General features: G+C 46.7%; 2 protein-coding genes across 2 annotated transcripts in view; one reads left to right on the top strand and one right to left on the bottom strand.

Annotated features, from left to right (window-relative positions):
* xrn2 (5'-3' exoribonuclease 2) overlaps positions 1–25,845 on the bottom strand; it is a 356,508-nt gene that overhangs the window by 164,583 nt on the left and 166,080 nt on the right. The window lies entirely within an intron of this gene.
* LOC140362751 (serine/threonine-protein kinase D3-like) overlaps positions 1–25,845 on the top strand; it is a 143,573-nt gene that overhangs the window by 116,442 nt on the left and 1,286 nt on the right. Inside the window, exons 13-18 of the mRNA XM_072448924.1 lie at positions 20,086–20,135; positions 21,970–22,042; positions 22,721–22,827; positions 23,460–23,621; positions 23,825–23,923; positions 24,567–24,834. Coding sequence (XP_072305025.1) covers positions 20,086–20,135; positions 21,970–22,042; positions 22,721–22,827; positions 23,460–23,621; positions 23,825–23,923; positions 24,567–24,834 — 759 coding nt within the window. The remainder of the gene's footprint in view (positions 1–20,085; positions 20,136–21,969; positions 22,043–22,720; positions 22,828–23,459; positions 23,622–23,824; positions 23,924–24,566; positions 24,835–25,845) is intronic.

The following is a 25,845-nucleotide window of genomic DNA, read 5'->3' as shown; positions in this document are numbered from 1 at the left end:
TTTAGTCTTGGTTTAGACCTGGTTTAGACCTGGTTTAGACCTGGTTCAGTCCTGGTTTAGTCCTGATTTAGTCCTGGTTCAGACCTGGTTTAGACATGGTTTAGTCCTGGTTTAGACCTGGTTTAGTCCTGGTTTAGACCTGGTTCAGTCCTGGTTCCGTCCTGGTTTGGACCTGGTTTAGTCCTGGTTTAGTCCTGGTTTAGACCTGGTTTAGTCCTGGTTTAGTCCTGGTTTAGTCCTGGTTTAGACCTGGTTTAGTCCTGGTTTAGACCTTGTTTAGTCCTGGTTTTGTCCTGGTTTAGTCCTGGTTTAGACCTGGTTTAGTCCTGGTTTAGACCTGGTTTAGTCCTGGTTTAGACCTGGTTTAGACCTGGTTTAGACCTGTTTTTGACCTGTTTTAGACCTGTTTTAGACCTGTTTTAGACCTGGTTTAGACCAGGTTCAGTCCTGGTTTAGTCCTGGTTTAGACCTGGTTTAGTTCTGGTTTAGTCCTGGTTTAGTCCTGGTTTAGATCTGGTTTAGTCCTGGTTTAGACCTGGTTTAGTCCTGGTTTAGTCCTGGTTTAGACCTGGTTTAGACCTGGTTTAGTCCTGGTTCGGATCTGATTTAGTCCTAGTTTAGACCTGGTTTAGTTCTGGTTTAGTCCTGGTTTTTCCTGGTTTAGTCCTGGTTTAGTCCTGGTTCAGTCCTGGTTTAGTCCTGGTTTAGTCCTGGTTCAGTCCAGGTTTAGACCTATTTTAGTCCTGGTTTAGTCCTGGTTTAGTCCTGGTTTAGACCTGGTTTAGACCTGGTTTAGACCTGGTTTAGTCCAGGTTCAGTCCTGGTTTAGACCTGGTTTAGACATGGTTAGGTCCTGGTTTAGACCTGGTTTAGACCTGGTTTAGACCTGGTTTAGACCTGGTTTAGTCCTGGTTTAGTCCAAGTTTAGTCCTGGTTTAGACCTGGTTTAGTCCTGGTTTAGTCCTGGTTCAGTCCTGGTTTAGACCTGGTTTAGACCTGGTTTAGACCTGGTTTAGTCCTGGTTCAGTCCTGGTTTAGACCTGGTTTAGACCTGGTTTAGACCGGGTTTAGACCTGGTTCAGACCTGATTTAGTCCTGGTTTAGACCTGGTTTAGACCTGGTTTAGTCCGGGTTTAGTCCTGGTTCAATCTTGGTTTAGTCCTGGTTTAGTCCTGGTTCAGTCCTGGTTTAGTCCTGGTTTAGTCCTGGTTTAGACCTGGTTTAGTCCTGGTTTAGACCTGGTTCAGTCCTGGTTCGGTCCTGGTTTAGACCTGGTTTAGACCTGGTTTAGACCTGGTTCAGTCCTGGTTTAGACCTGGTTTAGACCTGGTTTAGACCTGTTTTAGACCTGGTTTAGACCTGTTTTAGACCTGTTTTAGACCTGGCTTTAGACCTGGTTTAGTCCTGGTTTAGTCCTGGTTTAGTCCTGGTTTAGACCTGGTTTAGTCCTGGTTTAGACCTGGTTTAGACCTGGTTTAGACCTGGTTTAGTCCTGGTTTAGTCCTGGTTTAGACCTGGTTTAGGTCTGGTTTAGTCCTGGTTTTGTCCTGGTTTAGTCCTGGTTTAGACCTGGTTTAGTCCTGGTTTAGACCTGGTTTAGTCCTGGTTTAGACCTGGTTTAGACCTGGTTTAGACCTGTTTTTGACCTGTTTTAGACCTGTTTTAGACCTGTTTTAGACCTGGTTTAGACCAGGTTCAGTCCTGGTTTAGTCCTGGTTTAGACCTGGTTTAGTTCTGGTTTAGTCCTGGTTTAGTCCTGGTTTAGTTCTGGTTTAGTCCTGGTTTAGTCCTGGTTCAGATCTGATTTAGTCCTGGTTTAGACCTGGTTTAGTTCTGGTTTAGTCCTGGTTTAGTCCTGGTTTAGTCCTGGTTTAGACCTGGTTTAGACCTGGTTTAGTCCTGGTTCGGATCTGATTTAGTCCTAGTTTAGACCTGGTTTAGTTCTGGTTTAGTCCTGGTTTTTCCTGGTTTAGTCCTGGTTTAGTCCTGGTTCAGTCCTGGTTTAGTCCTGGTTTAGTCCTGGTTCAGTCCAGGTTTAGACCTATTTTAGTCCTGGTTTAGTCCTGGTTTAGTCCAGGTTCAGTCCTGGTTTAGACCTGGTTTAGACATGGTTAGGTCCTGGTTTAGACCTGGTTTAGACCTGGTTTAGACCTGGTTTAGACCTGGTTTAGACCTGGTTTAGTCCTGGTTTAGTCCAAGTTTAGTCCTGGTTTAGACCTGGTTTAGTCCTGGTTTAGTCCTGGTTCAGTCCTGGTTTAGACCTGGTTTAGACCTGGTTTAGACCTGGTTTAGTCCTGGTTCAGTCCTGGTTTAGACCTGGTTCAGACCTGATTTAGTCCTGGTTTAGACCTGGTTTAGACCTGGTTTAGACCTGGTTTAGACCGGGTTTAGACCTGGTTCAGACCTGATTTAGTCCTGGTTTAGACCTGGTTTAGACCTGGTTTAGTCCGGGTTTAGTCCTGGTTCAATCCTGGTTTAGTCCTGGTTTAGTCCTGGTTCAGTCCTGGTTTAGTCCTGGTTTAGTCCTGGTTTAGTGCTGGTTTAGACCTGGTTTAGTCCTGGTTTAGACCTTGTTTAGTCCTGGTTCCGTCCTGGTTTAGTCCTGGTTTAGTCCTGGTTTAGTCCTGGTTCCGTCCTGGTTTAGACCTGGTTCAAGTCCTGGTTCCGTCCTGGTTTAGACCTGGTTTAGTCCTGGTTTAGTCCTGGTTCAGTCCTGGTTTAATCCTGGTTTGGTCCTGGTTCAGTCCTGGTTTAGACCTGGTTTAGTCCTGGTTTAGTCCTGGTTTAGACCTGGTTTTGTCCTGGTTTAGACCTGGTTTAGTCCTGGTTTAGTCCTGGTTTAGACCTGGTTTAGTCCTGGTTTAGACCTGGTTTAGACCTGGTTTAGATCTGGTTTAGTCCTGGTTTAGTCCGGATTTAGACCTGGTTTAGTCCTGGTTTAGACCTGGTTTAGTCCTGGTTTAGACCTGGTTTAGTCCTGGTTTAGTCCTGGTTTAGACCTGGTTTAGTCCTGGTTTAGTCCTGGTTTTGTCCTGGTTTAGTCCTGGTTTAGACCTGGTTTAGTCCTGGTTTAGACCTGGTTTAGTCCTGGTTTAGACCTGGTTTAGACCTGGTTTAGACCTGTTTTTGACCTGTTTTAGACCTGTTTTAGACCTGTTTTAGACCTGGTTTAGACCAGGTTCAGTCCTGGTTTAGTCCTGGTTTAGACCTGGTTTAGTTCTGGTTTAGTCCTGGTTTAGTCCTGGTTTAGATCTGGTTTAGTCCTGGTTTAGACCTGGTTTAGTCCTGGTTTAGTCCTGGTTTAGACCTGGTTTAGTCCTAGTTTAGACCTGGTTTAGTTCTGGTTTAGTCCTGGTTTAGTCCTGGTTCAGATCTGATTTAGTCCTGGTTTAGACCTGGTTTAGTTCTGGTTTAGTCCTGGTTTAGTCCTGGTTTAGTCCTGGTTTAGACCTGGTTTAGACCTGGTTTAGTCCTGGTTCGGATCTGATTTAGTCCTAGTTTAGACCTGGTTTAGTTCTGGTTTAGTCCTGGTTTTTCCTGGTTTAGTCCTGGTTTAGTCCTGGTTCAGTCCTGGTTTAGTCCTGGTTTAGTCCTGGTTCAGTCCAGGTTTAGACCTATTTTAGTCCTGGTTTAGTCCTGGTTTAGTCCTGGTTTAGACCTGGTTTAGACCTGGTTTAGACCTGGTTTAGTCCAGGTTCAGTCCTGGTTTAGACCTGGTTTAGTCCAAGTTTAGTCCTGGTTTAGACCTGGTTTAGACCTGGTTTAGACCTGGTTTAGACCTGGTTTAGTCCTGGTTCAGTCCTGGTTTAGACCTGGTTTAGACCTGGTTCAGACCTGATTTAGTCCTGGTTTAGACCTGGTTTAGACCTGGTTTAGACCTGGTTTAGACCGGGTTTAGACCTGGTTCAGACCTGATTTAGTCCTGGTTTGGACCTGGTTTAGACCTGGTTTAGTCCGGGTTTAGTCCTGGTTCAATCCTGGTTTAGTCCTGGTTTAGTCCTGGTTCAGTCCTGGTTTAGTCCTGGTTTAGTCCTGGTTTAGACCTGGTTTAGTCCTGGTTTAGACCTGGTTCAGTCCTGGTTCGGTCCTGGTTTAGACCTGGTTTAGTCCTGGTTTAGTCCTGGTTTAGTCCTGGTTTAGTCTTGGTATAGACCTGGTTTAGTCCTGGTTTAGACCTGGTTTAGTCCTGGTTTAGTCCTGGTTTAGACCTGGTTTAGTCCTGGTTTAGACCTGGTTTAGACCTGGTTTAGACCTGGTTTAGTCCTGGTTTAGACCTGGTTTAGACCTGGTTTAGACCTGGTTCAGTCCTGGTTTAGACCTGGTTTAGACCTGGTTTAGACCTGTTTTAGACCTGGTTTAGACCTGTTTTAGACCTGTTTTAGACCTGGCTTTAGACCTGGTTTAGTCCTGGTTTAGTCCTGGTTTAGTCCTGGTTTAGACCTGGTTTAGTCCTGGTTTAGACCTGGTTTAGACCTGGTTTAGACCTGGTTTAGTCCTGGTTTAGTCCTGGTTTAGACCTGGTTTAGTCCTGGTTTAGTCCTGGTTTTGTCCTGGTTTAGTCCTGGTTTAGACCTGGTTTAGTCCTGGTTTAGACCTGGTTTAGTCCTGGTTTAGACCTGGTTTAGACCTGTTTTAGACCTGTTTTAGACCTGGTTTAGACCAGGTTCAGTCCTGGTTTAGTCCTGGTTTAGACCTGGTTTAGTTCTGGTTTAGTCCTGGTTTAGTCCTGGTTTAGATCTGGTTTAGTCCTGGTTTAGACCTGGTTTAGTCCTGGTTTAGTCCTGGTTTAGACCTGGTTTAGTCCTAGTTTAGACCTGGTTTAGTTCTGGTTTAGTCCTGGTTTAGTCCTGGTTCAGATCTGATTTAGTCCTGGTTTAGACCTGGTTTAGTTCTGGTTTAGTCCTGGTTTAGTCCTGGTTTAGTCCTGGTTTAGACCTGGTTTAGACCTGGTTTAGTCCTGGTTCGGATCTGATTTAGTCCTAGTTTAGACCTGGTTTAGTTCTGGTTTAGTCCTGGTTTTTCCTGGTTTAGTCCTGGTTTAGTCCTGGTTCAGTCCAGGTTTAGACCTATTTTAGTCCTGGTTTAGTCCTGGTTTAGTCCTGGTTTAGACCTGGTTTAGACCTGGTTTAGACCTGGTTTAGTCCAGGTTCAGTCCTGGTTTAGACCTGGTTTAGACATGGTTAGGTCCTGGTTTAGACCTGGTTTAGACCTGGTTTAGACCTGGTTTAGACCTGGTTTAGACCTGGTTTAGTCCTGGTTTAGTCCAAGTTTAGTCCTGGTTTAGACCTGGTTTAGTCCTGGTTTAGTCCTGGTTCAGTCCTGGTTTAGACCTGGTTTAGACCTGGTTTAGTCCTGGTTCAGTCCTGGTTTAGACCTGGTTTAGACCTGGTTCAGACCTGATTTAGTCCTGGTTTAGACCTGGTTTAGACCTGGTTTAGACCTGGTTTAGACCGGGTTTAGACCTGGTTCAGACCTGATTTAGTCCTGGTTTAGACCTGGTTTAGACCTGGTTTAGTCCGGGTTTAGTCCTGGTTCAATCCTGGTTTAGTCCTGGTTTAGTCCTGGTTCAGTCCTGGTTTAGTCCTGGTTTAGTCCTGGTTTAGACCTGGTTTAGTCCTGGTTTAGACCTGGTTCAGTCCTGGTTCGGTCCTGGTTTAGACCTGGTTTAGTCCTGGTTTAGTCCTGGTTTAGTCCTGGTTTAGACCTGGTTTAGTCCTGGTTTAGTCCTGGTTTAGACCTGGTTTAGTCCTGGTTTAGACCTGGTTTAGACCTGGTTTAGACCTGGTTTAGTCCTGGTTTAGACCTGGTTTAGACCTGGTTTAGACCTGGTTCAGTCCTGGTTTAGACCTGGTTTAGACCTGGTTTAGACCTGTTTTAGACCTGGTTTAGACCTGTTTTAGACCTGTTTTAGACCTGGCTTTAGACCTGGTTTAGTCCTGGTTTAGTCCTGGTTTAGTCCTGGTTTAGACCTGGTTTAGTCCTGGTTTAGACCTGGTTTAGTCCTGGTTCAGATCTGATTTAGTCCTGGATTAGACCTGGTTTGGACCTGGTTTAGTCCGGGTTTAGTCCTGGTTTAGTCCTGGTTCAGTCCTGGTTTAGTCCTGGTTTAGTCCTGGTTCGGTCCTGGTTTAGTCCTGGTTTAGTCCTGGTTTAGACCTGGTTCAGTCCTGGTTTAGACCTGGTTTAGACCTGGTTAAGTCCTGATTTAGTCCTGGTTTAGACCTGATTTAGTCCTGGATTAGACCTGGTTTGGACCTGGTTTAGTCCGGGTTTAGTCCTGGTTTAGTCCTGGTTCAGTCCTGGTTTAGTCCTGGTTTAGTCCTGGTTCGGTCCTGGTTTAGTCCTGGTTTAGTCCTGGTTTAGACCTGGTTCAGTCCTGGTTTAGACCTGGTTTAGACCTGGTTAAGTCCTGATTTAGTCCTGGTTTAGACCTGGTTTAGTCTGGGTTCAGTCCTGATTTAGTCCTGGTTTAGACCTGGTTTAGACCTGGTTTAGTCCTGGTTTAGACCTGGTTTAGACCTGGTTTAGTCCAGGTTCAGTCCTGGTTTAATCCTGGTTTATTCCTGGTTTAGTCCTGGTTTAGTCCTGGTTTAGACCTGGTTTAGACCTGGTTTAGTCCAGGTTCAGTCCTGGTTTAGACCTGGTTTAGACCTGGTTTAGACCTGGTTTAGACCTGGTTTAGTCCTGGTTTAGTCCTGGTTTAGACCTGGTTTAGACCTGGTTTAGTCCTGGTTTAGTCCTGGTTCAGTCCTGGTTCAGACCTGGTTTAGACCTGGTTTAGACCTGGTTTAGTCCAGGTTTAGTCCTGATTTAGTCCTGGTTTAGACCTGGTTTAGACCTGGTTTAGTCCAGGTTTAGTCCTGGTTTAGTCCTGGTTCAGACCTGGTTTAGACCTGGTTTAGACCTGGTTTAGACCTGGTTTAGTCCTGGTTCAGACCTGATTTAGTCCTGGTTAAGACCTGGTTTAGACCTGGTTTAGTCCGGGTTTAGTCCTGGTTCAGTCCTGGTTTAGTCCTGGTTTAGTCCTGGTTTAGACCTGGTTTAGTCCTGGTTTAGACCTGGTTCAGTCCTGGTTCCGTCCTGGTTTAGACCTGGTTTAGTCCTGGTTTAGTCCTGGTTCAGACCTGGTTTAGACCTGGTTTAGACCTTTTTTAGACTTGGTTTAGACCTGTTTTAGACCTGTTTTAGACCTGGCTTTAGACCTGGTTTAGTCCTGGTTTAGTCCTGGTTTAGTCCTGGTTTAGACCTGGTTTAGTCCAGGTTTAGTCCTGGTTTAGACCTGGTTTAGTCCTGGTTTAGTCCTGGTTTAGTGCTGGTTTAGACCTGGTTTAGTCCTGGTTTAGACCTTGTTTAGTCCTGGTTCCGTCCTGGTTTAGTCCTGGTTTAGTCCTGGTTTAGTCCTGGTTCCGTCCTGGTTTAGACCTGGTTCAGTCCTGGTTCCGTCCTGGTTTAGACCTGGTTTAGTCCTGGTTTAGTCCTGGTTCAGTCCTGGTTTAATCCTGGTTTAGACCTGGTTTAGACCTGGTTTAGTCCTGGTTTAGTCCTGGTTCAGTCCTGGTTTAGACCTGGTTTAGTCCTGGTTTAGACCTGGTTTAGTCCTGGTTTAGACCTGGTTTATTCCTGGTTTAGTCCTGGTTTAGACCTGGTTTAGTCCTGGTTTAGACCTGGTTTAGACCTGGTTTAGACCTGGTTTAGATCTGGTTTAGTCCTGGTTTAGTCCGGATTTAGACCTGGTTTAGTCCTGGTTTAGACCTGGTTTAGACCTGGTTTAGACCTGGTTTAGTCCTGGTTTAGTCCTGGTTTAGACCTGGTTTAGTCCTGGTTTAGTCCTGGTTTTGTCCTGGTTTAGTCCTGGTTTAGACCTGGTTTAGTCCTGGTTTAAACCTGGTTTAGTCCTGGTTTAGACCTGGTTTAGACCTGGTTTAGACCTGTTTTTGACCTGTTTTAGACCTGTTTTAGACCTGTTTTAGACCTGGTTTAGACCTGGTTTAGTCCTCGTTTAGTCCTGGTTTAGTCCTGGTTTAGACCTGGTTTAGTCCTGGTTTAGACCTGGTTTAGACCTGGTTTAGACCTGTTTTTGACCTGTTTTAGACCTGTTTTAGACCTGTTTTAGACCTGGTTTAGACCTGGTTTAGTCCTGGTTTAGACCTGTTTTAGACCTGTTTTACACCTGTTTTAGACCTGGTTTAGACCTGGTTTAGACCTGTTTTAGACCTGGTTTAGACCTGTTTTAGACCTGTTTTAGACCTGGCTTTAGACCTGGTTTAGTCCTGGTTTAGTCCTGGTTTAGACCTGGTTTAGTCCTGGTTTAGACCTGGTTTAGTCCTGGTTTAGTCCTGGTTTAGTCCTGGTTTAGACCTGGTTTAGACCTGGTTTAGTCCTGGTTCGGATCTGATTTAGTCCTAGTTTAGACCTGGTTTAGTTCTGGTTTAGTCCTGGTTTTTCCTGGTTTAGTCCTGGTTTAGTCCTGGTTCAGTCCTGGTTTAGTCCTGGTTTAGTCCTGGTTCAGTCCTGGTTTAGACCTGGTTTAGTCCTGGTTCAGACCTGGTTTAGACCTGGTTTAGACCTGGTTTAGACCTGGTTTAGTCCTGGTTCAGACCTGATTTAGTCGTGGTTAAGACCTGGTTTAGACCTGGTTTAGACATGGTTTAGTCCTGGTTTAGACCTGGTTTAGACCTGGTTTAGACCTGGTTTAGACCTGGTTTAGTCCTGGTTTAGTCCAAGTTTAGTCCTGGTTTAGACCTGGTTTAGTCCTGGTTTAGTCCTGGTTCAGTCCTGGTTTAGACCTGGTTTAGACCTGGTTTAGACCTGGTTTAGTCCTGGTTCAGTCCTGGTTTAGACTTGGTTTAGACCTGGTTCAGACCTGATTTAGTCCTGGTTTAGACCTGGTTTAGACCTGGTTTAGACCTGGTTTAGACCTGGTTCAGTCCTGGTTTAGTCCTGGTTTAGACCTGGTTTAGACCTGGTTTAGACCTGTTTTAGACCTGGTTTAGACCTGTTTTAGACCTGGCTTTAGACCTGGTTTAGTCCTGGTTTAGTCCTGGTTTAGTCCTGGTTTAGACCTTGTTTAGTCCTGGTTTAGACCTGGTTTAGACCTGGTTTAGTCCTGGTTTAGACCTGGTTTAGACCTGGTTTAGTCCAGGTTCAGTCCTGGTTTAATCCTGGTTTATTCCTGGTTTAGTCCTGGTTTAGACCTGGTTTAGACCTGGTTTATTCCTGGTTTAGTCCAGGTTCAGTCCTGGTTTAGACCTGGTTTAGACATGGTTTAGTCCTGGTTTAGACCTGGTTTAGTCCAGGTTCAGTCCTGGTTTAGACCTGGTTTAGACCTGGTTTAGACCTGGTTTAGACCTGGTTTAGACCTGGTTTAGTCCTGGTTTAGTCCTAGTTTAGTCCTGGTTTAGACCTGGTTTAGACCTGGTTTAGTCCTGGTTTAGTCCTGGTTTAGTCCTGGTTTAGTCCTGGTTCAGACCTGGTTTAGACCTGGTTTAGACCTGGTTTAGACCTGGTTTAGTCCTGGTTCAGACCTGATTTAGTCCTGGTTAAGACCTGGTTTAGACCTGGTTTATTCCGGGTTTAGTCCTGGTTCAGTCCTGGTTTAGTCCTGGTTTAGTCCTGGTTTAGACCTGGTTTAGTCCTGGTTTAGACCTGGTTCAGTCCTGGTTCCTTCCTGGTTTAGACCTGGTTTAGTCCTGGTTTAGTCCTGGTTCAGACCTGGTTTAGACCTGTTTTAGACCTTTTTTAGACCTGGTTTAGACCTGTTTTAGACCTGTTTTAGACCTGGTTTAGTCCTGGTTTAGTCCTGGTTTAGTCCTGGTTTAGTCCTGGTTTAGACCTGGTTTAGTCCTGGTTTAGTCCTGGTTTAGACCTGGTTTAGACCTGGTTTAGACCTGTTTTAGACCTGGTTTAGTCCTGGTTTAGTCCTGGTTTAGTCCTGGTTTAGTCCTGGTTCAGTCCTGGTTTAGTCCTGGTTTAGTCCTGGTTTAGACCTGGTTTAGTCCTGGTTTAGACCTGGTTCAGTCCTGGTTCCGTCCTGGTTTAGACCTGGTTTAGACCTGGTTTAGTCCTGGTTTAGTCCTGGTTTAGTGCTGGTTTAGACCTGGTTTAGTCCTGGTTTAGACCTGGTTTAGTCCTGGTTCAGTCCTGGTTTAGTCCTGGTTTAGTCCTGGTTTAGACCTGGTTTAGTCCTGGTTTAGACCTGGTTCAGTCCTGGTTCCGTCCTGGTTTAGTCCTGGTTCCGTCCTGGTTTAGTCCTGGTTTAGTCCTGGTTTAGTCCTGGTTCCGTCCTGGTTTAGACCTGGTTTAGTCCTGGTTTAGTCCTGGTTTAGACCTGGTTTAGTCCTGGTTTAGTCCTGGTTTAGACCTGGTTTAGTCCTGGTTTAGACCTGGTTTAGACCTGGTTTAGACCTGGTTTAGTCCTGGTTTAGACCTGGTTTAGTCCTGGTTTAGACCTGGTTTAGACCTGGTTTAGTCCTGGTTTTGTCCTGGTTTAGTCCTGGTTTAGTCCTGGTTTTGTCCTGGTTTAGTCCTGGTTTAGACCTGGTTTAGTCCTGGTTTAAACCTGGTTTAGTCCTGGTTTAGACCTGGTTTAGACCTGGTTTAGACCTGTTTTTGACCTGTTTTAGACCTGGTTTAGTCCTGGTTTAGACCTGTTTTTGACCTGTTTTAGACCTGTTTTAGACCTGTTTTAGACCTGGTTTAGACCTGGTTTAGTCCTGGTTTAGTCCTGGTTTAGTCCTGGTTTAGACCTGGTTTAGACCTGGTTTAGACCTGTTTTTGACCTGTTTTAGACCTGTTTTAGACCTGTTTTAGACCTGGTTTAGACCTGGTTTAGTCCTAGTTTAGACCTGTTTTAGACCTGTTTTAGACCTGTTTTAGACCTGTTTTAGACCTGGTTTAGTCCTGGTTTAGTCCTGGTTTAGTCCTGGTTTAGACCTGGTTTAGACCTGGTTTAGTCCTGGTTTAGTCCTGGTTTAGACCTGGTTTAGTCCTGGTTTAGTCCTGGTTTAGTCCTGGTTTAGACCTGGTTTAGACCTGGTTTAGTCCTGGTTCGGATCTGATTTAGTCCTAGTTTAGACCTGGTTTAGTTCTGGTTTAGTCCTGGTTTTTCCTGGTTTAGTCCTGGTTTAGTCCTGGTTCAGTCCTGGTTTAGTCCTGGTTTAGTCCTGGTTCAGTCCTGGTTTAGACCTGGTTTAGTCCTGGTTTAGTCCTGGTTTAGTCCTGGTTTAGACCTGGTTTGGACCTGGTTTAGACCTGGTTTAGTCCAGGTTCAGTCCTGGTTTAGACCTGGTTTAGTCCTGGTTTAGTCCTGGTTTAGTCCTGGTTTAGACCTGGTTTAGACCTGGTTTAGACATGGTTTAGTCCTGGTTTAGACGCGGTTTAGACCTGGTTTAGTCCTGGTTTAGTCCAAGTTTAGTCCTGGTTTAGACCTGGTTTAGTCCTGGTTTAGTCCTGGTTCAGTCCTGGTTTAGACCTGGTTTAGACCTGGTTTAGACCTGGTTTAGTCCTGGTTCAGTCCTGGTTTAGACCTGGTTTAGACCTGGTTCAGACCTGTTTTAGACCTGTTTTAGACCTGGCTTTAGACCTGGTTTAGTCCTGGTTTAGTCCTGGTTTAGTCCTGGTTTAGACCTTGTTTAGTCCTGGTTTAGACCTGGTTTAGACCTGGTTTAGTCCTGGTTTAGACCTGGTTTAGACCTGGTTTAGTCCAGGTTCAGTCCTGGTTTAATCCTGGTTTATTCCTGGTTTAGTCCTGGTTTAGACCTGGTTTAGACCTGGTTTAGACCTGGTTTAGTCCTGGTTCAGTCCTGGTTTAGTCCTGGTTTAGACCTGGTTTAGACCTGGTTTAGTCCAGGTTCAGTCCTGGTTTAGACCTGGTTTAGACCTGGTTTAGTCCTGGTTTAGACCTGGTTTAGTCCAGGTTCAGTCCTGGTTTAGACCTGGTTTAGACCTGGTTTAGACCTGGTTTAGTCCTGGTTTAGTCCTAGTTTAGTCCTGGTTTAGACCTGGTTTAGACCTGGTTTAGTCCTGGTTTAGTCCTGGTTCAGTCCTGGTTCAGACCTGGTTTAGACCTGGTTTAGACCTGGTTTAGTCCAGGTTTAGTCCTGATTTAGTCCTGGTTTAGACCTGGTTTAGACCTGGTTTAGACCTGGTTTAGTCCTGGTTCAGACCTGATTTAGTCCTGGTTAAGACCTGGTTTAGACCTGGTTTAGACCTGGTTCAGTCCTGGTTCCGTCCTGGTTTAGACCTGGTTTAGTCCTGGTTTAGTCCTGGTTCAGACCTTGTTTAGACCTGGTTTAGTCCTGGTTTAGTCTTGGTTTAGACCTGGTTTAGACCTGGTTTAGACCTGGCTTTAGACCTGGTTTAGTCCTGGTTTAGTCCTGGTTTAGTCCTGGTTTAGTCCTGGTTTAGTCCTGGTTTAGACCTGGTTTAGTCCTGGTTTAGACCTGGTTTAGACCTGGTTTAGACCTGGTTCAGTCCTGGTTTAGACCTGGTTTAGACCTGGTTTAGACCTGTTTTAGACCTGGTTTAGACCTGTTTTAGACCTGTTTTAGACCTGGTTTGGACCTGGTTTAGTCCGGGTTTAGTCCTGGTTTAGTCCTGGTTCAGTCCTGGTTTAGTCCTGGTTTAGTCCTGGTTCGGTCCTGGTTTAGTCCTGGTTTAGTCCTGGTTTAGACCTGGTTCAGTCCTGGTTTAGACCTGGTTTAGACCTGGTTAAGTCCTGATTTAGTCCTGGTTTAGACCTGATTTAGTCCTGGATTAGACCTGGTTTGGACCTGGTTTAGTCCGGGTTTAGTCCTGGTTTAGTCCTGGTTCAGTCCTGGTTTAGTCCTGGTTTAGTCCTGGTTCGGTCCTGGTTTAGTCCTGGTTTAGTCCTGTTTCAGTCCTGGTTTAGACCTGGTTTAGACCTGTTTCAGTCCTGGTTTAGACCTGGTTTAGACCTGGTTAAGTCCTGATTTAGTCCTGGTTTAGACCTGGTTTAGTCTGGGTTCAGTCCTGATTTAGTCCTGGTTTAGACCTGGTTTAGACCTGGTTTAGTCCTGGTTTAGACCTGGTTTAGACCTGGTTTAGTCCAGGTTCAGTCCTGGTTTAATCCTGGTTTATTCCTGGTTTAGTCCTGGTTTAGTCCTGGTTTAGACCTGGTTTAGACCTGGTTTAGTCCAGGTTCAGTCCTGGTTTAGACCTGGTTTAGACCTGGTTTAGACCTGGTTTAGACCTGGTTTAGACCTGGTTTAGTCCTGGTTTAGTCCTAGTTTAGTCCTGGTTTAGACCTGGTTTAGACCTGGTTTAGTCCTGGTTTAGTCCTGGTTCAGTCCTGGTTCAGACCTGGTTTAGACCTGGTTTAGACCTGGTTTAGTCCAGGTTTAGTCCTGATTTAGTCCTGGTTTAGACCTGGTTTAGACCTGGTTTAGTCCAGGTTTAGTCCTGGTTTAGTCCTGGTTCAGACCTGGTTTAGACCTGGTTTAGACCTGGTTTAGACCTGGTTTAGTCCTGGTTCAGACCTGATTTAGTCCTGGTTAAGACCTGGTTTAGACCTGGTTTAGTCCGGGTTTAGTCCTGGTTCAGTCCTGGTTTAGTCCTGGTTTAGTCCTGGTTTAGACCTGGTTTAGTCCTGGTTTAGACCTGGTTCAGTCCTGGTTCCGTCCTGGTTTAGACCTGGTTTAGGTCTGGTTTAGTCCTGGTTCAGTCCTGGTTTAATCCTGGTTTGGTCCTGGTTCAGTCCTGGTTTAGACCTGGTTTAGACCTGGTTTAGACCTGGTTTAGTCCTGGTTTAGTCCTGGTTCATTCCTGGTTTAGACCTGGTTTAGTCCTGGTTTAGACCTGGTTTAGTCCTGGTTTAGACCTGGTTTAGTCCTGGTTTAGTCCTGGTTTAGACCTGGTTTAGTCCTGGTTTAGACCTGGTTTAGACCTGGTTTAGACCTGGTTTAGATCTGGTTTAGTCCTGGTTTAGTCCGGATTTAGACCTGGTTTAGTCCTGGTTTAGACCTGGTTTAGACCTGGTTTAGACCTGGTTTAGTCCTGGTTTAGTCCTGGTTTAGACCTGGTTTAGTCCTGGTTTAGTCCTGGTTTTGTCCTGGTTTAGTCCTGGTTTAGACCTGGTTTAGTCCTGGTTTAAACCTGGTTTAGTCCTGGTTTAGACCTGGTTTAGACCTGGTTTAGACCTGTTTTTGACCTGTTTTAGACCTGTTTTAGACCTGTTTTAGACCTGGTTTAGACCTGGTTTAGTCCTGGTTTAGTCCTGGTTCAGTCCTGGTTTAATCCTGGTTTGGTCCTGGTTCAGTCCTGGTTTAGACCTGGTTTAGACCTGGTTTAGACCTGGTTTAGTCCTGGTTTAGTCCTGGTTCATTCCTGGTTTAGACCTGGTTTAGTCCTGGTTTAGACCTGGTTTAGTCCTGGTTTAGACCTGGTTTAGTCCTGGTTTAGTCCTGGTTTAGACCTGGTTTAGTCCTGGTTTAGACCTGGTTTAGACCTGGTTTAGACCTGGTTTAGATCTGGTTTAGTCCTGGTTTAGTCCGGATTTAGACCTGGTTTAGTCCTGGTTTAGACCTGGTTTAGACCTGGTTTAGACCTGGTTTAGTCCTGGTTTAGTCCTGGTTTAGACCTGGTTTAGTCCTGGTTTAGTCCTGGTTTTGTCCTGGTTTAGTCCTGGTTTAGACCTGGTTTAGTCCTGGTTTAAACCTGGTTTAGTCCTGGTTTAGACCTGGTTTAGACCTGGTTTAGACCTGTTTTTGACCTGTTTTAGACCTGTTTTAGACCTGTTTTAGACCTGGTTTAGACCTGGTTTAGTCCTCGTTTAGTCCTGGTTTAGTCCTGGTTTAGACCTGGTTTAGTCCTGGTTTAGACCTGGTTTAGACCTGGTTTAGACCTGTTTTTGACCTGTTTTAGACCTGTTTTAGACCTGTTTTAGACCTGGTTTAGACCTGGTTTAGTCCTGGTTTAGACCTGTTTTAGACCTGTTTTACACCTGTTTTAGACCTGGTTTAGACCTGGTTTGGACCTGTTTTAGACCTGTTTTAGACCTGGCTTTAGACCTGGTTTAGTCCTGGTTTAGTCCTGGTTTAGACCTGGTTTAGTCCTGGTTTAGACCTGGTTTAGTCCTGGTTTAGTCCTGGTTTAGTCCTGGTTTAGACCTGGTTTAGACCTGGTTTAGTCCTGGTTCGGATCTGATTTAGTCCTAGTTTAGACCTGGTTTAGTTCTGGTTTAGTCCTGGTTTTTCCTGGTTTAGTCCTGGTTTAGTCCTGGTTCAGTCCTGGTTTAGTCCTGGTTTAGTCCTGGTTCAGTCCTGGTTTAGACCTGGTTTAGTCCTGGTTAAGACCTGGTTTAGACCTGGTTTAGACCTGGTTTAGACCTGGTTTAGACCTGGTTTAGACCTGGTTTAGACCTGGTTTAGTCCTGGTTTAGTCCAAGTTTAGTCCTGGTTTAGACCTGGTTTAGTCCTGGTTTAGTCCTGGTTCAGTCCTGGTTTAGACCTGGTTTAGACCTGGTTCAGACCTGGTTTAGTCCTGGTTCAGTCCTGGTTTAGACTTGGTTTAGACCTGGTTCAGACCTGATTTAGTCCTGGTTTAGACCTGGTTTAGACCTGGTTTAGACCTGGTTTAGACCTGGTTCAGTCCTGGTTTAGTCCTGGTTTAGACCTGGTTTAGACCTGGTTTAGACCTGTTTTAGACCTGGTTTAGACCTGTTTTAGACCTGGCTTTAGACCTGGTTTAGTCCTGGTTTAGTCCTGGTTTAGTCCTGGTTTAGACCTTGTTTAGTCCTGGTTTAATCCTGGTTTATTCCTGGTTTAGTCCTGGTTTAGACCTGGTTTAGACCTGGTTTATTCCTGGTTTAGTCCAGGTTCAGTCCTGGTTTAGACCTGGTTTAGACATGGTTTAGTCCTGGTTTAGACCTGGTTTAGTCCAGGTTCAGTCCTGGTTTAGACCTGGTTTAGACCTGGTTTAGACCTGGTTTAGACCTGGTTTAGACCTGGTTTGGTCCTGGTTTAGTCCTAGTTTAGTCCTGGTTTAGACCTGGTTTAGACCTGGTTTAGTCCTGGTTTAGTCCTGGTTCAGTCCTGGTTCAGACCTGGTTTAGACCTGGTTTAGTCCTGGTTTAGTCCTGGTTCAGACCTGGTTCAGTCCTGGTTCCTTCCTGGTTTAGACCTGGTTTAGTCCTGGTTTAGTCCTGGTTCAGACCTGGTTTAGACCTGGTTTAGACCTTTTTTAGACCTGGTTTAGACCTGTTTTAGACCTGTTTTAGACCTGGTTTAGTCCTGGTTTAGTCCTGGTTTAGTCCTGGTTTAGTCCTGGTTTAGACCTGGTTTAGTCCTGGTTTAGTCCTGGTTTAGACCTGGTTTAGACCTGGTTTAGACCTGTTTTAGACCTGGTTTAGTCCTGGTTTAGTCCTGGTTTAGTCCTGGTTTAGTCCTGGTTCAGTCCTGGTTTAGTCCTGGTTTAGTCCTGGTTTAGACCTGGTTTAGTCCTGGTTTAGACCTGGTTCAGTCCTGGTTCCGTCCTGGTTTAGACCTGGTTTAGACCTGGTTTAGTCCTGGTTTAGTCCTGGTTTAGTGCTGGTTTAGACCTGGTTTAGTCCTGGTTTAGACCTGGTTTAGTCCTGGTTCAGTCCTGGTTTAGTCCTGGTTTAGTCCTGGTTTAGACCTGGTTTAGTCCTGGTTTAGACCTGGTTCAGTCCTGGTTCCGTCCTGGTTTAGTCCTGGTTCCGTCCTGGTTTAGTCCTGGTTTAGTCCTGGTTTAGTCCTGGTTCCGTCCTGGTTTAGACCTGGTTTAGTCCTGGTTTAGTCCTGGTTTAGACCTGGTTTAGTCCTGGTTTAGACCTGGTTTAGACCTGGTTTAGACCTGGTTTAGATCTGGTTTAGTCCTGGTTTAGTCCGGATTTAGACCTGGTTTAGTCCTGGTTTAGTCCTGGTTTTGTCCTGGTTTAGTCCTGGTTTAGTCCTGGTTTTGTCCTGGTTTAGTCCTGGTTTAGACCTGGTTTAGTCCTGGTTTAAACCTGGTTTAGTCCTGGTTTAGACCTGGTTTAGACCTGGTTTAGACCTGTTTTTGACCTGTTTTAGACCTGGTTTAGTCCTGGTTTAGACCTGTTTTTGACCTGTTTTAGACCTGTTTTAGACCTGTTTTAGACCTGGTTTAGACCTGGTTTAGTCCTGGTTTAGTCCTGGTTTAGTCCTGGTTTAGACCTGGTTTAGACCTGGTTTAGACCTGTTTTTGACCTGTTTTAGACCTGTTTTAGACCTGTTTTAGACCTGGTTTAGACCTGGTTTAGTCCTAGTTTAGACCTGTTTTAGACCTGTTTTAGACCTGTTTTAGACCTGGTTTAGACCTGGTTTAGACCTGTTTTAGACCTGGTTTAGACCTGTTTTAGACCTGTTTTAGACCTGGTTTAGTCCTGGTTTAGTCCTGGTTTAGTCCTGGTTTAGTCCTGGTTTAGTCCTGGTTTAGACCTGGTTTAGTCCTGGTTTAGTCCTGGTTTAGTCCTGGTTTAGACCTGGTTTAGACCTGGTTTAGTCCTGGTTCGGATCTGATTTAGTCCTAGTTTAGACCTGGTTTAGTTCTGGTTTAGTCCTGGTTTTTCCTGGTTTAGTCCTGGTTTAGTCCTGGTTCAGTCCTGGTTTAGTCCTGGTTTAGTCCTGGTTCAGTCCTGGTTTAGACCTGGTTTAGTCCTGGTTTAGTCCTGGTTTAGTCCTGGTTTAGACCTGGTTTGGACCTGGTTTAGACCTGGTTTAGTCCAGGTTTAGTCCTGGTTTAGTCCTGGTTTAGACCTGGTTTAGTCCTGGTTTAGTCCTGGTTTAGTCCTGGTTTAGACCTGGTTTAGACCTGGTTTAGACATGGTTTAGTCCTGGTTTAGACGCGGTTTAGACCTGGTTTAGTCCTGGTTTAGTCCAAGTTTAGTCCTGGTTTAGACCTGGTTTAGTCCTGGTTTAGTCCTGGTTCAGTCCTGGTTTAGACCTGGTTTAGACCTGGTTTAGACCTGGTTTAGTCCTGGTTCAGTCCTGGTTTAGACCTGGTTTAGACCTGGTTCAGACCTGTTTTAGACCTGTTTTAGACCTGGCTTTAGACCTGGTTTAGTCCTGGTTTAGTCCTGGTTTAGTCCTGGTTTAGACCTTGTTTAGTCCTGGTTTAGACCTGGTTTAGACCTGGTTTAGTCCTGGTTTAGACCTGGTTTAGACCTGGTTTAGTCCAGGTTCAGTCCTGGTTTAATCCTGGTTTATTCCTGGTTTAGTCCTGGTTTAGACCTGGTTTAGACCTGGTTTAGACCTGGTTTAGTCCTGGTTCAGTCCTGGTTTAGTCCTGGTTTAGACCTGGTTTAGACCTGGTTTAGTCCAGGTTCAGTCCTTGTTTAGACCTGGTTTAGACCTGGTTTAGTCCAGGTTCAGTCCTGGTTTAGACCTGGTTTAGACCTGGTTTAGACCTGGTTTAGACCTGGTTTAGTCCTGGTTTAGTCCTAGTTTAGTCCTGGTTTAGACCTGGTTTAGACCTGGTTTAGTCCTGGTTTAGTCCTGGTTCAGTCCTGGTTCAGACCTGGTTTAGACCTGGTTTAGACCTGGTTTAGTCCAGGTTTAGTCCTGATTTAGTCCTGGTTTAGACCTGGTTTAGACCTGGTTTAGTCCTGGTTTAGTCCTGGTTCAGACCTGGTTTAGACCTGGTTTAGACCTGGTTTAGACCTGGTTTAGTCCTGGTTCAGACCTGATTTAGTCCTGGTTAAGACCTGGTTTAGACCTGGTTTAGTCCGGGTTTAGTCCTGGTTCAGTCCTGGTTTAGTCCTGGTTTAGTCCTGGTTTAGACCTGGTTTAGTCCTGGTTTAGACCTGGTTCAGTCCTGGTTCCGTCCTGGTTTAGACCTGGTTTAGTCCTGGTTTAGTCCTGGTTCAGACCTTGTTTAGACCTGGTTTAGTCCTGGTTTAGTCTTGGTTTAGACCTGGTTTAGACCTGGTTTAGACCTGGCTTTAGACCTGGTTTAGTCCTGGTTTAGTCCTGGTTTAGTCCTGGTTTAGTCCTGGTTTAGACCTGGTTTAGACCTGGTTCAGTCCTGGTTCCGTCCTGGTTTAGTCCTGGTTTAGACCTGGTTTAGACCTGGTTTAGTCCAGGTTTAGTCCTGATTTAGTCCTGGTTTAGTCTTGGTTTAAACCTGGTTTAGACCTGGTTTAGACCTGGCTTTAGACCTGGTTTAGTCCTGGTTCAGTCCTGGTTCAGACCTGGTTTAGACCTGGTTTAGACCTGGTTTAGTCCAGGTTTAGTCCTGATTTAGTCCTGGTTTAGACCTGGTTTAGACCTGGTTTAGTCCTGGTTTAGTCCTGGTTCAGACCTGGTTTAGACCTGGTTTAGACCTGGTTTAGACCTGGTTCAGTCCTGGTTCCGTCCTGGTTCAGACCTGGTTTAGACCTGGTTTAGACCTGGCTTTAGACCTGGTTTAGTCCTGGTTTAGTCCTGGTTTAGTCCTGGTTTAGTCCTGGTTTAGACCTGGTTTAGACCTGGTTTAGTCCTGGTTTAGACCTGGTTTAGACCTGGTTTAGTCCTGGTTTAGTCCTGGTTCAGACCTGGTTTAGTCCTGGTTTAGACCTGGTTTAGACCTGGTTTAGTCCTGGTTTAGTCCTGGTTCAGACCTGGTTTAGACCTGGTTTAGACCTGGCTTTAGACCTGGTTTAGTCCTGGTTTAGTCCTGGTTTAGTCCTGGTTTAGTCCTGGTTTAGACCTGGTTTAGACCTGGTTTAGACCTGTTTTAGACCTGGTTTAGACCTGGTTTAGACCTGGTTTAGACCTGTTTTAGACCTGGTTTAGACCTGGTTTAGTCCTGGTTTAGTCCTGGTTTAGTCCTGGTTTAGTCCTGGTTTAGTCCTGGTTTAGTCCTGGTTTAGTCCTGGTTTAGACCTGGTTTAGACCTGGTTTAGACCTGTTTTAGACCTGTTTTAGACCTGGTTTAGTCCTGGTTCAGTCTGACCTAGTTCTTTCTGTATTGACCGCTGCTTGTGTCCAGTCCAGTCCAGTATTGATTGACAAGGACAGTTTAGTTTCAGTGTTTGGCACTTGGCTCAGAACATTTGTGTCTGTGATTGACCTGTTTGGACTGACGTTTGTCCTCTGTCGTGTCCTTCAGAGGAGCTGTCCGTCTGCAGGTCCCACGGGGGCCACGAGCAGCAGGGACAGGTGAGACACTCATTTTATGCGTCAAATCCATCGAATTACTGTCGCCACAAAAGAGAAAGAAAACAAAGAGTTTCAAAAACAAAGAGTGGGGGTGACCAGACGTCTCCTTGTCCCTCCTGTTGGCAGTGACCCCCAAATGTCCCGAATCTTTACTGGACATTGTTGAGCTTTAGGAGCCGTAAATCCCCTCACAGACGCTAGCTTTAGCCACGCCCCTCACACGCTAGCTTTAGCCACGCCCCTCACACACACTAGCTTTAGCCACACCCCTCACACGCTAGCTTTAGCCACGCCCCTCACAGACGCTAGCTTTAGCCACGCCCCTCACACGCTAGCTTTAGCCACGCCCCTCACACACACTAGCTTTAGCCACACCCCTCACACGCTAGCTTTAGCCACGCCCCTCACAGACGCTAGCTTTAGCCACGCCCCTCACACACTAGCTTTAGCCACGCCCCTCACAGACGCTAGCTTTAGCCACGCCCCTCACAGACGCTAGCTTTAGCCACGCCCCTCACACACTAGCTTTAGCCACGCCCCTCACAGACGCTAGCTTTAGCCACGCCCCTCACACACACACACACACACACTAGCTTTAGCCACGCCCCTCACACACTAGCTTTAGCCACGCCCCTCACAGACGCTAGCTTTAGCCACGCCCCTCACACACTAGCTTGTGTTTGGTCAGTTGTATGTGGTCAGTTGTGTTTGGTCCGTTGTGTTTGGTCAGTTGTGTTTGGTCAGTGGTGTGTGGTCAGTTGTGTTTGGTCAGTTGTGTTTGGTCAGTAGTGTTTGGTCAGTTGTGTGTGGTCAGTTGTGTTTGGTCAGTGCTGTTTGTTCCGTTGTTAGGTCAGTTGTGTGTGGTCAGTGGTGTTTGGTCAGTTGTGTTTGGTCAGTTGTGTTTGGTCAGTTGTGTTTGGTCAGTTGTGTTTGGTCAGTAGTGTTTGGTCAGTAGTGTGTGGTCAGTGGTGTTTGGTCAGTGGTGTTTGGTCAGTTGTGTTTGGTCAGTTGTGTTTGGTCAGTAGTGTGTGGTCAGTGGTGTGTGATCAGTGGTGTGTGATCAGTGGTGTGTGGTCAGTTGTGTGTGGTCAGTTGTGTGGTCAGTTGTAATTGGTCAGTGGTGTGTGGTCAGTGGTGTGTGGTCAGTTGTGTTTGGTCAGTGGTGTGTGGTCAGTGGTGTGTGGTCAGTGGTGTGTGGTCAGTTGTGTGTGGTCAGTGGTGTGTGGTCAGTGGTGTCTGGTCAGCGGTGTTTGTTCAGTTGTGTTTGGTCAGTGGTGTGTGGTCAGTGGTGTGTGGTCAGTGGTGTGTGGTCAGTTGTGTTTGGTCAGTTGTTTTTGGTCAGTTGTGTGTGGTTAGTGGTGTGTGGTCAGTGGTGTGTGGTCAGTTGTGTTTGGTCAGTGATGTTTGGTCAGTGGTGTGTGGTCAGTGGTGTTTTGTCAGTGGTATGTGGTCAGTTGTGTTTGGTCAGTTGTTTTTGGTCAGTTGTGTGTGGTTAGTGGTGTGTGGTCAGTGGTGTGTGGTCAGTTGTGTTTGGTCAGTGATGTTTGGTCAGTGGTGTGTGGTCAGTGGTGTTTTGTCAGTGGTATGTGGTCAGTTGTGTTTGGTCAGTTGTTTTTGGTCAGTTGTGTGTGGTCATTGATGTGTGGTCAGTGGTGTTTGGTCAGTGGTATGTGGTCAGTTGTGTTTGGTCAGTTGTTTTTGGTCAGTTGTGTGTGGTCATTGATGTGTGGTCAGTTGTGTTCGGTCAGTTGCGTTTGGTCAGTTGCGTGTGGTCAGTTGTGTTTGGTCAGTTGTCTGTGGTCAGTTGGATGACCGCTTGTGTCCATGTGCTCAGGACATCAGCTGCGTGTACCAGATCTTCACTGACGAGGTTCTGGGCTCGGGACAGTTCGGCGTCGTTTACGGAGGTGACTCGACTTTTCACACGTTTATTCTGTAAAACCACAGCCGACGCCCACCTGTTCTGTTACCGACGCCCACATGTTCTGTTACCGACGCCCACATGTTGTTACCGACGCCCACATGTTCTGTTACCGACGCCCACATGTTCTGTTACCGACGCCCACATGTTCTGTTACCGACGCCCACATGTTCTGTTACCGACGCCCACATGTTGTTACCGACGCCCACATGTTCTGTTACCGACGCCCACCTGTTCTGTTACCGACGCCCACATGTTCTTTTACCGACGCCCACATGTTCTGTTACCGACGCCCACATGTTCTGTTACCGACGCCCACCTGTTCTGTTACCGACGCCCACATGTTCTGTTACCGATGCCCACATGTTCTGTTACCGACGCCCACCTGTTCTGTTACCGACGCCCACATGTTCTGTTACCGACGCCCACATGTTCTGTTACCGACGCCCACATGTTCTGTTACCGACGCCCACATGTTCTGTTACCGACGCCCACCTGTTCTGTTACCGACGCCCACATGTTCTGTTACCGACGCCCACATGTTCTGTTACCGACGCACACCTGTTCTGTTACCGACGCCCACATGTTCTGTTACCGACGCCCACATGTTCTGTTACCGACGCCCACATGTTCTGTTACCGACGCCCACATGTTCTGTTACCAGGGAAACACAGAGAAACGGGACGCGACGTGGCCATTAAAATCATCGACAAACTGCGCTTTCCCAACAAGGAGGAAAGTCAGCTGAAGAACGAGGTGGCAATCCTACAGGTACAACTACTGCAATACTGCAATACTGCAATACTACTACCACTATGTGGGACAATATTGACAAAAATGAATAGCTTCATATTTTTGGGGAGCGTGTTCTCAGACGGTGCAGAAGGTGTGACAGGTGCGACAGGTGTGACAGGTGTAGTGTGTCCTCAGACGGTGCAGCAGGTGTGACAGGTGTGACAGGTGTGACAGGTGTAGTGTGTCCTCAGACGGTGCAGCAGGTGTGACAGGTTTGACAGGTGCGACAGGTGTGACAGGTGTAGTGTGTCCTCAGACGGTGCAGCAGGTGTGACAGGTGTGACAGGTGCGACAGGTGCAACAGGTGCAACAGGTGTGACAGGTGTAGTGTGTCCTCAGATGGTGCAGCAGGTGTGACAGGTGTGACAGGTGTGACAGGTGCAACAGGTGTGACAGGTGTAGTGTGTCCTCAGACGGTGCAGCAGGTGTGACAGGTGTGACAGGTGCAACAGGTGTGACAGGTGTAGTGTGTCCTCAGACGGTGCAGCAGGTGTGACAGGTGTGACAGGTGCAACAGGTGTGACAGGTGTAGTGTGTCCTCAGACGGTGCAGCAGGTGTGACAGGTGTGACAGGTGCAACAGGTGTGACAGGTGTAGTGTGTCCTCAGACGGTGCAGCACCCCGGGGTAGTCACGCTCCAGTCCATGTTCGAGAGTCCAGAGAAGATCTTTGTTGTGATGGAGAAACTTCAGGGCGACATGTTGGAGATGATTCTGTCCAGTGAGAAAGGACGACTCCCTGAACGCATCACCAGGTTCCTCCTCGCTCAGGTCAGTCCCTGAACGCATCACCAGGTTCCTCCTCGCTCAGGTCAGTCCCTGAACGCATCACTAGGTTCCTCCTCGCTCAGGTCAGTCCCTGAACGCATCACCAGGTTCCTCCTCCCTCAGGTTCAGGTTCCTCCTCCCTCAGGTTCAGGTTCCTCCTCCCTCACAACGATGGTGATAATCATCTTGATTCTTGTTCTTCTCAGATCCTCGTGGCTCTAAAGCATCTTCACTGTAAAAACATTGTCCACTGTGACCTGAAACCAGAGAACGTCCTGCTGACCTCCTCAGACCCTCTGCCTCAGGTCAGAACTGACCCAGGACTATACCAGAAAAGTCAAATTAAAGGTTAAAGGTGCACTACGTACTTTTCCTGATGAGGGGTCCATCACCTGCTTGTCTCCATGGAATATTCCACACTAGGGCATGTATTAAATTACAGATGTTTATGGAGATATATGTGGAAAAGTGAATTTGCTTTGAAACCAACAGCGTCGGCCGCGACCGTCAAACTTCCTCAGAGTTTCATTATTATTTATGGATTATTTTTGAAGCAGGATTTACAAATGATGGACTTTAACAGATCGACAGAAGTGGATTCTGTTCTAAATGGACTGTAGCGACTCGAGAGCTACAAATGTATTAATGCCTGGAAAGATTTAACCATCGTCTCATAACAATTCAAAATTCAGATTCAGGGTCCAATCTACTTTTAAAATGACGTGTTATCCACTGCTTCTTTTAATGACGCCGATAAACCCCAAAAGCCACATTTCTGTCTCGTTGGCGTTCATCAGCACCGTTTCTTCCTTCCCGCGATGGCGTCATCAACAGTTTTAGTCACAGGAGCTCTACACAATGATTGAATATCTTCTGAAACCCCTGAAGGAGCTCACGTACCACCAGACAAAGCCATGACCTCATCTTTAACCAGCCCCTCCCCCGCAGGTGAAGCTGTGCGACTTCGGCTTCGCCCGCATCATCGGCGAGCGTTCGTTCCGGTGTTCGGTGGTGGGCACGCCGGCGTACCTTCCGCCCGAGGTGCTGCGCAGCCGAGGATACAACCGCTCGCTGGACATGTGGAGCGTCGGTGTGATCCTCTACGTCAGTCTGAGCGGTACCTTCCCCTTCAACGAGGACGAGGACATCACCGACCAGATCCACAACGCCGCCTTCATGTACCCGGAGAAACCCTGGAGAGGGGTGTCCAAGAAGGGTAAGTGACCTGGGGAAAGTGTCCAAGAAGGGTAAGTGACCTAAGGAAAGTGTCGTACAAGGGTATGTGACCTGAGGAAAGTGTCCAAGAAGGGTAAGTGACCTGAGGAAAGTGTCCTAGAAGGGTAAGTGACCTGAGGAAAGTGTCCTAGAAGGGTAAGTGACCTGAGGAAAGTGTCCTAGAAGGGTAAGTGACTTGAGGAAAGTGTCCAAGAAGGGTAAGTGACCTGAGGAAAGTGTCCTTGAAGGGTATGTGACCTGAGGAAAGTGTCCAAGAAGGGTAAGTGACCTGAGGAAAGTGTCCAAGAAGGGTAAGTGACCTGAGGAAAGTGTCCAAGAAGGGTAAGTGACCTAAGGAAAGTGTCGTACAAGGGTATGTGACCTGAGGAAAGTGTCCTAGAAGGGTAAGTGACCTGAGGAAAGTGTCCAAGAAGGGTAAGTGACCTGAGGAAAGTGTCCAAGAAGGGTAAGTGCCCTGAGGAAAGTGTCCAAGAAGGGTAAGTGACCTGTGAAAAGTGTCCAAGAAGGGTAAGTGACCTGTGAAAAGTGTCCAAGAAGGGTAAGTGACCTGAGGAAAGTGTCCAAGAAGGGTAAGTGACCTGAGGAAAGTGTCCTAGAAGGGTAAGTGACCTAAGGAAAGTGTCCTAGAAGGGTAAGTGACCTGAGGAAAGTGTCCAAGAAGGGTAAGTGACCTGAGGAAAATGTCCTAGAAGGGTAAGTGACCTGAGGAAAGTGTCCTAGAAGGGTAAGTGACCTGAGGAAAGTGTCCTAGAAGGGTAAGTGACCTGAGGAAAGTGTCCTAGAAGGGTAAGTGACCTGAGGAAAGTGTCCAAGAAGGGTAAGTGACCTGAGGAAAGTGTCCTAGAAGGGTAAGTGACCTGAGGAAAGTGTCCTAGAAGGGTAAGTGACCTGAGGAAAGTGTCCAAGAAGGGTAAGTGACCTGAGGAAAATGTCCTAGAAGGGTAAGTGACCTGAGGAAAGTGTCCTAGAAGGGTAAGTGACCTGAGGAAAG

The sequence above is a fragment of the Eucyclogobius newberryi genome, unplaced genomic scaffold, assembly GCF_026437365.1.
Source record: "Eucyclogobius newberryi isolate DKJ021-1_F unplaced genomic scaffold, fEucNew1.0.hap1 SCAF_1, whole genome shotgun sequence".
Classification (NCBI taxonomy): Eukaryota; Metazoa; Chordata; class Actinopteri; order Gobiiformes; family Gobiidae; genus Eucyclogobius; species Eucyclogobius newberryi.
The sequence above is the reverse complement of the archived record's forward strand: the minus strand, read 5'-3'. Positions and strand labels throughout refer to the sequence as shown.